We start from the raw sequence: 11,534 nt of genomic DNA, 5'->3' as shown, positions 1-11,534 counted from the left end.
CAAAAGTTTTGCGAACCTATTTGCGTAGCACGAGTGGTCCACTAGTTCGATATATTTATTCTATTATAGAGTAAAATTATGCATTTTGTTCTATAGGAGTGCACCTTTACAAATTTTTAATTAGTTAATGTACTTATCCAAACATACATACCCTTTTTTTAACGTTTTGCCTTATAAATAAAATTAAAAATGCAAAAAATATTAAAAGAAGACTTAACGAATTGGCGCCACCTGCAGATGAATTCTAGACTCCTACGAAATTTTTTTTCTTAATTTTTGATTATTTTTAGATTAAATTAAAAATATTGAAATCAAAATTTTAAGAGTATGCAAACTTATAATATGACTTCACTTGTCCAAAATCAATATGAATGCAATGGGCTCAGTCTTTGGCCACTTCCCTCGCTCTTTTCATATCTATTATTATGTTTGGTACCAAGGGAAGAAATGGAAGAAAGAAAAGAAAAAGTTAGAAAAGAAGAAGAAAAAGGGGGAAAAAGGGTTGTTTTTTCTTTTCTTTTGTTAAATATAAAAATGAAAAAAAAAAAAGAGAGTTAAAATTATAAATAAAATGGGTAATTTAAGTTTTACGGTTATTTCTTCCCTTCCTTCCTTGTCTTTCCTCCCATCAAGCATAATAACGTAACGGTGGGTGCGAGCAGAAGTGACAGTCGTAGCAAAACGCAGCGGATAAGATAACCAGAAAAGATAGTTATTTGGCTGTGACAGTGGTGAAGAACATGTTGTGGGTTTCGTTGGGAGTAAAATTCACACCAATAGCATCGCCATTGACGCGGGAGGGCCATCGCCGAGGCTTATTCCTTCCACTTTCACCTTCTGCAGCACGCTCTTCATCCACCTGTCGTCCTTGTCGTTGTACAAAAAGTGAAGAAGAAACGTTTCAAGTGCTGACAGCTGTAAAGACTAGATACAATGACATTCTTGTCGTCGACACTCCTAAATCCAGGATGCTACTACTCGATTCAACTCGTACGCATTCTTTCTATTTTTGTTCTTATTTTTTTCACATTTATCACTCGATGATAAAGTGGATTGATTCATTCCCAATGCAGATAATGTCCATAGCATTCTACAAAAGGGTGATGAGAAATGGACTGGCTCATATTGGGTATGTGAATCCCCTTCTTTTATTCTTCATCTTTTATCACTTTCTATTTCCAACACATAATTGATTTGCTGTGCTTGGAATCCAACAAACCATTGGTTTTTGGTGAACTGTAATTGCCTAAGCTGCTGAAAATGATTATCGGGTTAGTACAAGATGCATAAGATGTTTCTGTTCCACCTAGTGTATCTCTTTTCACTTCGTGTGGGTAATGAGATTTTTTTTCTTTTTTCATTACCATATTAGGACGAATTCGCAAGTTTGCCACCTATAGTTCCTGAAGGTCCCATTGCAATCTACGGATTGGTAATGCGTTTCATCTTATCTGACCTGGATTTGCTCTTGGTACATTTAAATAAATAGGAACAGTTTAAATTAGCGATTTTGTTGCTGAAGTTGTGCAATTATGTTATATTCTAGGGTGGTGGAACGGCTGCACATCTGATGCTTGATGTGTGGCCTTCATTGCAGCTTGAAGGTTGGGAGATTGATGAAATAGTAAGGATGAACTTATGTTGATAAGTCCATGATTTACTTTATCCAGTTTATTCTCAATATAACTGTTTTGGCAGTACAATATTTTCAATCATGACCCTTTTCCTAGTTGAAATATAATTAGCATTCTTTATCTTACCAGTTTCTTTTTAATCCTGGTCAGTAAGTCACTTCATTGACCATTAACATATTTCCGTTTTCCCTAATCACACATAGGAATGATTGCAGTTTAGAGTCAATTGCTTACTTAGAACTTCTGAAACTCTAAATGTAGGAAACGTAATATTTAATGATGTGCATAAGATTTCAGAGAAATATTATTTCGAGATGCATGATGAACAATCTTTCAATGAATTATAAGCCTTGGTCTCATTGACTCAATTTATTTATTATATTCTCTTGCCTTCCTTGAATTATTGGAGAGCTCTAATGGTATATTTGGATTGGTAGAAGAAAAGATTTGGAGAGAATTACATGAGAGAAGTGAAAAAGAATAAAAGTCTTTTAAAGTAAAGTTCAGTTTCTTTTGTTTGTTTGAATTGAAGAGAAGTGATAAGAACAGAATTGAGACCTTGTTGGCACTCTTTTTAAGATGAAAAAGTTGTCCAAATTTAAACTTAATAAAGTAGGAATCTAGGATGTATTTTTGGGAAAATTAAGGAATGTCCTCTCTATATCCGAAGGCCAAAAAATGATGTTAGCTTGTTCCCTGCAATGTTTGTTCTTGAATATCATTAAGGAAGTTCTCTAGATGTGCTACAACCACAAAAGGTTATTGGCTTAATGGTTGAGTGACATTGCATTTTGGTGAATGGTCCCACTTTATATTGTGAATTTCCGACTTCAAACTTTCTTTTACCATCTTTACCCTTTCTGTTTTAACCCCATCCACTCCTTACACACACACACACACACACACACATACACATACATACATACATACATACATACATACATACACAGACACATAAGTACTCATGCACACACACACACTCACACACATACACAGAGTTGGTTGTAGATATGAAAGGTTTTGAAGTTGTAGGTTCTAATGATCATTTCTGCCAATATCTTGTGTGTAGCAAATAGACATGACACATGTGCGTGGCTAAAAGGATCAGTTGTCATCTTCTTATAATATTCTCTAATTGGCGCTGAAATTTCTACCCATGATTATAGGATTTTGGGTGTTCTAGGATGTAAAGGACAAGAGAAGTAAGCAGAAAGAAAAGGGTTTTATAACAAGTGACTGTTATTTCTAGATAGGGATGCCCTAGCTCCAACCACAATAAATCGTGCACCTCTTTTTAAGTGTGTTGATATGTTTCTTGAACAAAATGCGAAAAGAAAAGAAAACTATCTTTTAGGGTTCTTTTTACAATTTCGGTTTATATTTGAATTGTGTTTGAATGCATCAAACTCAAGTTTTACATGTTTCATTTAATTTCATAGATAAGTCGTTAAACTACTAGATAGCTACAATTATAAATATACATTAGAATATTGACTCTCTATGAAGCCTGGAAACAACTGGTATAGAAGCAGCTCTGTTTCCTATCTTTCTTTTGACTCCCTTGAATAGGGATCTATGTATGTAATAAATATGCATCATAATTCGATCTCCTTCATTCCATGCCACTTAAGGTAATTAATTAAGTGGGATTTGGTTTGGCAAGCACTAAAAGGCATCTAGTGTTTTGCATCTATATTTATTAAAAATCTCTTCAGAGGTGTAAATATCTAAACCAAAATCATGTCTTGAACAATGAATATCCCAATTTCAATTCATTTCTGATGGATGCTTATTATGTCTTTTTTGGATAATAGTTAATTGATAAAGCTAGAGAATATTTTGAGCTATCCAATCTTGAGAGGTGTAATGAAGTTGGTGGTAGGCTTCAAGTTCACATTGATGATGCTTTTTCACCTATACAAAATCCTCCTAAAGGCTACGCTGGTGAGATTTCTGTTTTAATTTTATGCGTAAACATGCAAATTTGACTTTCTAAGATCATGACACACACAAACTGAGTTTGTCCTGGATAGATGGTTGCATAAACACACAACTTTCATTGCCTTCTATGTCTCCTGGACATAAGCTGATGGAGGCTTTGTTGATCATGTACTTTACTTTGTTGATCTCAAAAAGGCTATTAAAATCTGGCTTCATCTTTTTATGCCAGTTAGTGGCTACATTTTCAGCTAAAGCATGATGTTGGCATCGTTATTCTTTTTTATAACTTGTGAGACATTAATTCAGGCATCATAATCGACTTGTTCTCTGATGGAAAGGTTCTGTCACAGTTGCAAGAGGTATGTACTATGTACCCAATGTTGCAAAACATTTAGAGTAATTAAATTTGAATTTTATTTGTAGGGTTAGTTGAGGGAAAATAGGTTGGGTTTGTATAGAGTTATGATGGGCTTGAAGCTAAATGCAAAAAAATAAGGGATAAAGGGCTGTTCTGGTACTGTGAGCAGCACTTGTGAACAATAACTTTGGACTTGCATTATGCTTTGATTGATCTGGGTGTAATTTGGAGTTTTAGAAAGAGGAGTGAAGGGTTTAGGAGATGATTTCATATTGAATTCCTAGTGAAAAGTATGAAAATTGAATAAACAATCAAAGGTGAATAAATCACCAAGCTTATGCCTAGGGTCCTTTATTTACCACATGAGGTTCACTGCTTCAAACAACATCAGAGCAATTCTGTATTTCTATGGAATGAATATATGCACAGACTTTAGCATTCTTAGTCCTACAAGGACTTTATAAAAGCACTTATCTGGTAGGAAGCTAATGAAACCGACTTAAAGGAACTTTAAGCTATAGATTAAAAAGCTGTTAGGTCAAGGAAAACCTAAAATAAGACTCCTGGACTCAAAATTTCTAATTTTCAGCAAATGAGGAAATTACCATAATATCTGTCACTTAAAATATATGAAAACAGAAAAATGAAATACATCCAACAGCCATCAATCTAGTGAACATACAAAAAGGAATTCATACTATTTATTCTAGCACATATATTGCCCTAAATTAGTCCCAACATAAAAAAAAGATCATAATTGATATATTATAGGAAGTCAACCTTCACAATTTTATACATCTGTATCATCCAAGTCTACCCCTCTGTGTCACTTGAGTATGTTATGCCCAAGGTTGTCATAGCATTTCACAGTTAATAGACACAGAATCGTTCCATATAGTGTTTTAGTCTCTTCATCTGCTATTACACACTTTTCTGCAATTATTTAACCCAACATTATCTGTGTTTGTACCTTAATAAGGTGTTATGATCCTAGTGTCCCAAGTTTTGGCATCGACAAAGCCCTATTTCCCCTTCCTTACTTAGAAGACGCTATCTTTTGAAGAAAGATAGAAACACCTCACTACAAGAAATATCAAGAAGTAGAGTTCTGAATACTTTGGAGATAAAAGTGTTAAAAAAGATTTGTATAGATTTTACAACTTATGGCATTCAAGTTTGTTAAGTCTAATTCTCCTGTTAAAAGGAGCTCGAATTTCTGAATTCACTTTCCTACTTTAATTTGCCTTCTAAAAGTTGTGTGCATATAACCTAAATGCACTTTCTAACTTGTACCTAGTGCTAACTTGTTTGTAATTATCGTTTACGTGTTTCATGACTGTCTTTGACAGTTTGACACATGTTTTACAATTGCTTTTGACAGGTTGAAATCTGGTTGAAATTAAGTGATAGATTGATGCCTGATGGTCGCCTCATGGTGAATTGTGGTGGTGTAAGCGAATCATCTACAGATGGAAAAACACACCATCAATCAATGGATGACACTTGGATACAGAATTCTACCATCAAGGCATTAGCTACAGCATTTCCTGGACAAGTATGGTGTTTCTCTTTTATTCTTTTAATTTTTTTGGTGTAGAAATTATATTTATGTGATAATTGATATTGTGTTTTGAGTGAGAACGGGCAGATGATGTTATTGTCAGGAAACAGTTTAGCAAAATAGTTGAATAGTTTAATGCTAATGAAAGTTGGACCTAACTGTGATATCTAGCTTATGTTTGTTGTTATTTCCACTTTATTATTGAACACCCCTGATAAGCAAGCCCTTGAATATTTGGGTAATACATGGAACCTGAGATTGAAATGGAGACCAAGCATGAAGATACAAACTGAATCACGAAATAAAAAAGTCAACTAAAGACAGAAATAAAACTAAACCACATTGAAGGCAAAGGTCCTATCATGTATATGTAGCTTATATTAGTAAAGTTTTTGCAATATAGGGTTATTACTCAGCCTTAAACACACCCACTTTTGTCCTGTATAAGTGGATTAGCACATGGAGCCTCAAACTGAAATGAAAGCCTAAATTGAAACAAGAAGCTGAACTGAAGAGAAATTAACTTGATGGAAACCAAAGTACTACATAGGTTTTAGTTTTCTTGACATTGGAGACTATGATGCCTTGCTATGAAACTTTTAATATCTATGAGTTTTAAATAGGACATAGACCTAACAACGTAAGTATAAAGTGAAGTTGTTAATCTTGATATGTTTTTCTTTAGTTAATGGTTAGGGCTGTATTTTCATTTTATTAAGTGGTCATGTGACTAGCGTGTGATCTTTTAATGAGTTTGAATGCCTAGGATTAGATTTTTTTTTACTGTTTTGTTGTACTTTTTATTGTTTCTACTCCTGCTTTGATTCACTTGAATGACTTTTTTCATCTATGCTAGAAAGCCATTAACCCCAATATCAAGCTGGTAGATAACAAAGCTAAACATATGTCCATCATAACTCTGTCATAACTAACTACTTGAAATTGAAATAATATGAAGTACTAAACCCTATATCCTAACATAAATGAAAATGCAAAATATCACATGCAAACCTCATGCCCTGATACTTTGAAAATATGCGAAACACAAATTATGTAAATCTAGAGGATCCTAAAATAATTACAACTAAAACTATAAAATATAACAATGTAATAAAAGCAGCTATTTCCAACTTGCACTATTCTCCTCTTGTTGGCTCACTGAAAACCAAACCATGTGTGACAGTTGTCCCAGCAGAACCGTTAAATAGCACTTTTTAACAATGAATGTCTTTTGTTAAACAAACATTGTCAACAAAGCTATGTGCCACTCATTCCTGAACAAACTTGAAATAATGAAGTCAAATGGAAAATTTTTCAGCAGATATCTCCTTTGCTATGAGAGACTTGGACTTGATTTCTAGATATAGTACCGTAAATTCAATTGAAGAATTTTCACTAGGTAGCACTTCACTAAAGTCTGCAGGTGCTTGGGCCATCAAAAACTCAGTCAATTTCAGGTATAACCTGATAATCTCAACCTTTTCAATTTAAAAAACTTAGTTGTGCCTCCAAATCTTTTTATATTGTCTTTCTTGCTTCTCAACTTTTGATTCTTCAATGGCATTTTCCTCTTCATCCTCCTCGCCTTTAACAACTACGACACATGGTACTTTACTTCTTTAAACTTCTTGAATCTCCTCTACAATAACCATAAACTTCTCATGATGATCTTAGCGTCAAATAAACTTTCACTCTACCAAATCTAAAGGTACAAGATTTAGACCATGGAACCAAATTTTCTTGCAAGTCTTCCTCATAACATGCTGGCATTTTCCTGGTAGTAATTCATTGTAGCATATAGTTTTTCACAAAGATGCTAATAGAATGTTGATCGTATATATCACACAATAAAGCAACCCATCCAAATGCAAATAAGCATCATAAATTTCATCTTCAAGGGTTTGTTCAGCACAATGTTGAGATTGAAAATCATCCTTCTTTTTTTCTAGCTCTTCAAAATTTTCCTGCTTAGCAAAAAGAGGAATTCTATTTTCTTTTTATTTTCAATTGTGGAGGAGGTAGATCAATTTAGGAAGTACAGAGCATCCATCAAAGCTAAAGGCCAAATCTGGCTTTCTACAGGGTGAGGGAGGAGAAAGAAAGAGGCATCAAGGGAAAGGGAAGTTGTTGTTAGTCACTGGATCTAATGATAGCTAGCTAGATCAATGGCTTACTAGTGTCGATTAGCTAGCCAACAAACCAGACTGCTGTTGGTTAGTGGGCAACACATGAGTTAAAGGGGAAGTGGAAAAAGGCATAAAGGAAAAAATAAAAGGGAAGAAAGGAATGGAGAGAAAAGACGCTGATAAAAGTGAATTATAGAATCACAAATAATAAACGAAAGTAACATATAGAAGTTGCGTGTTGCACGTGGCTAAGAAAGCCATGTCTCAATTTTTTGCCATTAATTGTACTCAAACATGATATCATGTCATGTCATCGTAAGATATTATGTTTTAAATGCCACAAATTCACATGTCAACAGGTATGCAAACCTTTTATGTCTTTATTGAAAAACAAACATTGAAAAACTTTTACTAACATAAATTGCCATTAACTTTGTCTACAAACTCGAACATGTAAGGTTTTAGCTTGATGGAATTGATAATACTCCTTAATCAAACTGAAATATGAAAGGATGAGGAGGAAATTGCTCAAAATTTGAATAGAGGGACTAATTTTAACATTTCAACCTAGGACAAAGACAGTACTCCAACCAAAACAATAAGCTAGGAAAATTTTGAGGCAAAAGCTCTTGTTTAGAAGAAATTCAAAAGTGATTACTGGTCAGCTTGTCCTCATTTTTGATGCAGGACATTAACCTTAAAAGTTCCGCTTTAAAGTTAGAGAGATATGGAACTGAGAATCATTCTTATGGTGTGAAGTGGAGAGATGTTGTCAAATTATCTTGTTTGGATAGCAAACTTAGAAGACAAGCTAAGGGGAAAAGGAAATTATCACTTACATTTATATTCTTGACTTTCATTTTTTTTTTTTTTTGTTTTTAATATTTCTGCCCTGAAGTGAGGAGATTTGGAGATAACTGCTACTAGCTAATGTCATTCTACATGGTTTTAGGTATATGTCCTATGAAGCATGGACATGGACACGTGGCATATGTATGATACAATATGGACACAGTGATTTCAGTTATTTTCAAAAGATTAGGACTCAACAAAGCATATAGGATAATGAAAAATATATATATTTATTCTACATAATTTTATTAATTTTAAATAAAATATAGATAATATGCAATAAAATGTTTCTCAAATCTTATAATTTTATTATTTGATTTATTGTATATGTAGTGGATATATTTCAATATTAATTAACTTTTACAGTCCTGGAAATTTCGACCCAATAAACTTTATTCTATTTCAATCAAAAGCCAACTTGACTCAGCCTGATTTTGTATTATTTGGTCAAAGCCCAATTTTATAGTTTAATGCCCTCTTGCCTTACTATAAAAGGCCCATTTTCTGCATCTTCCTCACCATGCATTAACACAGTGGGAGCAGTTGGCTGGTTGAGCACCGTGTTGCAACCCCTTCCATTCCCTCCCTTGATCATTTCACCTTCCAATCAATTTTTCATCTCTAAATATCAAATATAAAACTAATTAAAATGTTCTCAATATTTCATTGTATTCTCTTTTTTCTCTCTTTCCAGTGAACAACATCCTTTCACCAGCATGTCTTGATCATCTACTAAATTTAAAAAAAAAAAATTTTAGTACTTTGGGGACTCTGGTGTGTTCGTGTTTCATAGATGTCCTTTAAATCTATTTTAAAAACACAAGTCTTAAACACATTTGTGAATTCACTCCCTTTCTCTAATCATTCTTCCAAAATCCAAACAAACAGGAGTTAAATTTTGCCCCAAATTATTTCTTGAGTTCTCATTGTTTCTCTTCTTTCTTTAATTTAGATGCACTATTAGTATCAAAACATTTTCAAACTTTTTACAGCAATTGGGTATTGAAACAAAGTTATTATCTTCATAACCTTATAACCCTAAAAACATTTATCTTATAAACCAAGTGAGGAGATTTAGGGTGCAGAAACAACTTTTTTCTTATAAACTTGTGAGTTCTTAGGTTTACTGGTAAACCAAAATACTAGGAGTTTCAAACATTTCAATAATCGTGTAATATCATTTATTTAGTTGACTTGGTTGTGTTATAACATCAGAAGCTTTTCAGTGCATCATGATTGTCTTTCCACTCCACTGTAATTTGTAAAAGTAGTGTACCCATCAAAGTTCCAAAAAGCCTTTGTCTTATACTTAAGAGAAAGTGTCTAGTGTGGACTTTAGTACCTAGATTCCTTTTTTTTCCTTTATGGTTCCAAATGGCAGTTTCAGACTACAGTTGTAATTGACAGTCAAATAGCATGAAATAAACTTAAACAGTTGAATATCTTGTTTGCTAAAAGAAATTTGTTGCACAATTCACTAGGCTATATGTCAGATGAGGAATCCCTAACCACTGAAAATGCATGCATGTTCTAGTTAATTTATTTCTGCATTTTAAACTTTTTAGCCAATTGACCAGTTATAATTTTTTTGGTGGTAAAATCTATTTGACACTAACTCTTCGATGGAAGACATCTGATGGTTTGAAATCTTTTGATACAGGTACATTGGAAGAGAACGCCCGAAAGTCAAGGACAAAATTATCTTGCGCTAACTGGACCTTTGCCAGATTTGACCTCATGGTCGGCTACAGTCCCGGGTTGTCTAAGTGAAGCTGTGAAACAATGGAGGACTTGTAAGCCTTTTCCATGATAAATGCCACTTGCCCTTTACCTCGTTCATTTGTATGCTTCTAAGCATGATAGGCCTTTCCTAATGAGAAAACTCTGCACTGGATGTTCTTTTCTGGGGTACAAATCCGCTATTGATGTTGGTATCATAGTTTTTCTGGTTTGTTTTTCTCTCTTCCTCTTGTTTGTTATCGTTTTTAGATTTGAGAAATATTAAAACTAAAGTTGAAGATGAGGATCAGGATTTTTTACTCGTGTTCTATACCTGCTTCGTATGAGCACTTGGTATTATACCCACGTTATGGGCACCTATATGCTAGCCCTTAACACATTTGCCTCAAAGTCATACACCGTTAGGATATCGCTCCTACTGTGGACAGGTAAAGGAGTCGTCACTCAGATTTATTAAGGAGCGTTAGAACTCATACCTGTAACTAGATCGCTCGCAAAAGATCTAACTTCCATTATACAACATTCCAGATGGTCCGATGGCTAGGTATGGAATTGGTAGGTGTTAGGCACCCATTCGTCCCGGCAGAGTTTGGCCTCTACTATTGTGATACAGAATTTGAAAAAAAACAAAGAAAATTAAATATATTTTTTGTAAACAATTTTATATAATAGATATGGTGCGTGGATACAACCAGAGATCATGTTACCGATCAAAACATGGATAGCAATTGCAACATAACTATAAAAAATGGCATGGCCTAGGTCATGAATTTCTAAATAAAAATAATAAATGTAAAATCCCACAATTATAAAAGTCCTTTAAAAGAGTCTATGATGTCCATAAGAAAAACAAAATAAATATAGTACATAACGCAATAAAAATAAATAAATTAAAAATGAACCATAAATCTATAAAATAAAAACCAGAATTAGAACAAAGCCTAAGTTGTAAATATAACAAAAATAAAGCAAACAAAATCAAAATGAAATATAGAAAACAAGATATTTTCAAGCTTTTTGAAAAGACTGTTAAAAAATAACTCAATCAAAACATTAAAAAGTTTCAGGAAATTTGAAATCATGAAGAAATCGAAATCAAAAGAAAGCTTCATATAAAATAAAGAAGCTTGAAAACATGTTTTTGAGATTTTAGAAAATCGAATAATTTTGAGAACCACTTTTATTTAAATAACAATAAAGGCAAAAGACATAAATTCCACATACTAGAGGTCTTTTTGCTTGTATATTTTCTTAAACACTCAAATTCTTGAGACAAAGAGAGGAACCTTAGCTTTCAACATGTATTATTTAGAGGTTCTATC

At 33.4% G+C, this 11,534-nt stretch overlaps 1 protein-coding gene across 3 annotated transcripts; it reads left to right on the top strand.

Annotated features, from left to right (window-relative positions):
• Nucleotides 1-612: 612 nt before the first annotated feature.
• LOC18598559 (uncharacterized) lies at nucleotides 613-10,409 on the top strand. 3 transcript variants are annotated; one of them, XM_007028127.3, is made up of 9 exons: nucleotides 849-990; nucleotides 1,074-1,129; nucleotides 1,252-1,271; nucleotides 1,373-1,432; nucleotides 1,547-1,624; nucleotides 3,449-3,578; nucleotides 3,882-3,934; nucleotides 5,315-5,488; nucleotides 10,133-10,409. In XM_007028127.3, exons 2-9 carry the CDS (start codon nucleotides 1,111-1,113, stop codon nucleotides 10,280-10,282), a joined length of 684 nt encoding a protein of 227 aa, XP_007028189.3. In that variant the 5' UTR covers nucleotides 849-990; nucleotides 1,074-1,110; the 3' UTR covers nucleotides 10,283-10,409. The 3 variants fall into 3 exon arrangements, with proteins under 3 accessions (XP_007028188.3, XP_007028190.3, XP_007028189.3); XM_007028126.3 differs by lacking the exon at nucleotides 1,252-1,271 and having other exon boundaries at nucleotides 613-990; XM_007028128.3 differs by lacking the exons at nucleotides 1,252-1,271; nucleotides 1,373-1,432; nucleotides 1,547-1,624 and having other exon boundaries at nucleotides 613-990.
• The last annotated feature ends 1,125 nt before the right edge of the window (nucleotides 10,410-11,534 follow it).

Source organism: Theobroma cacao, chromosome 5 (genome assembly GCF_053813885.1).
Source record: "Theobroma cacao isolate CCN51 chromosome 5, ASM5381388v1, whole genome shotgun sequence".
Lineage (NCBI taxonomy): Eukaryota > Viridiplantae > Streptophyta > Magnoliopsida > Malvales > Malvaceae > Theobroma > Theobroma cacao.
The sequence above is the reverse complement of the archived record's forward strand: the minus strand, read 5'-3'. Positions and strand labels throughout refer to the sequence as shown.

Bases quoted from the DNA above. Each gene is read 5' to 3' on its own strand.
- LOC18598559 (XM_007028126.3), top strand. From the start codon at position 741: ATGTTGTGGGTTTCGTTGGGAGTAAAATTCACACCAATAGCATCGCCA. The intron at 1,130-1,372 runs GTATGTGAATCC...TTACCATATTAG, and splicing joins AATGGACTGGCTCATATTGG to GACGAATTCGCAAGTTTGCC. The intron at 1,625-3,448 runs GTAAGGATGAAC...TTTGGATAATAG, and splicing joins GTTGGGAGATTGATGAAATA to TTAATTGATAAAGCTAGAGA.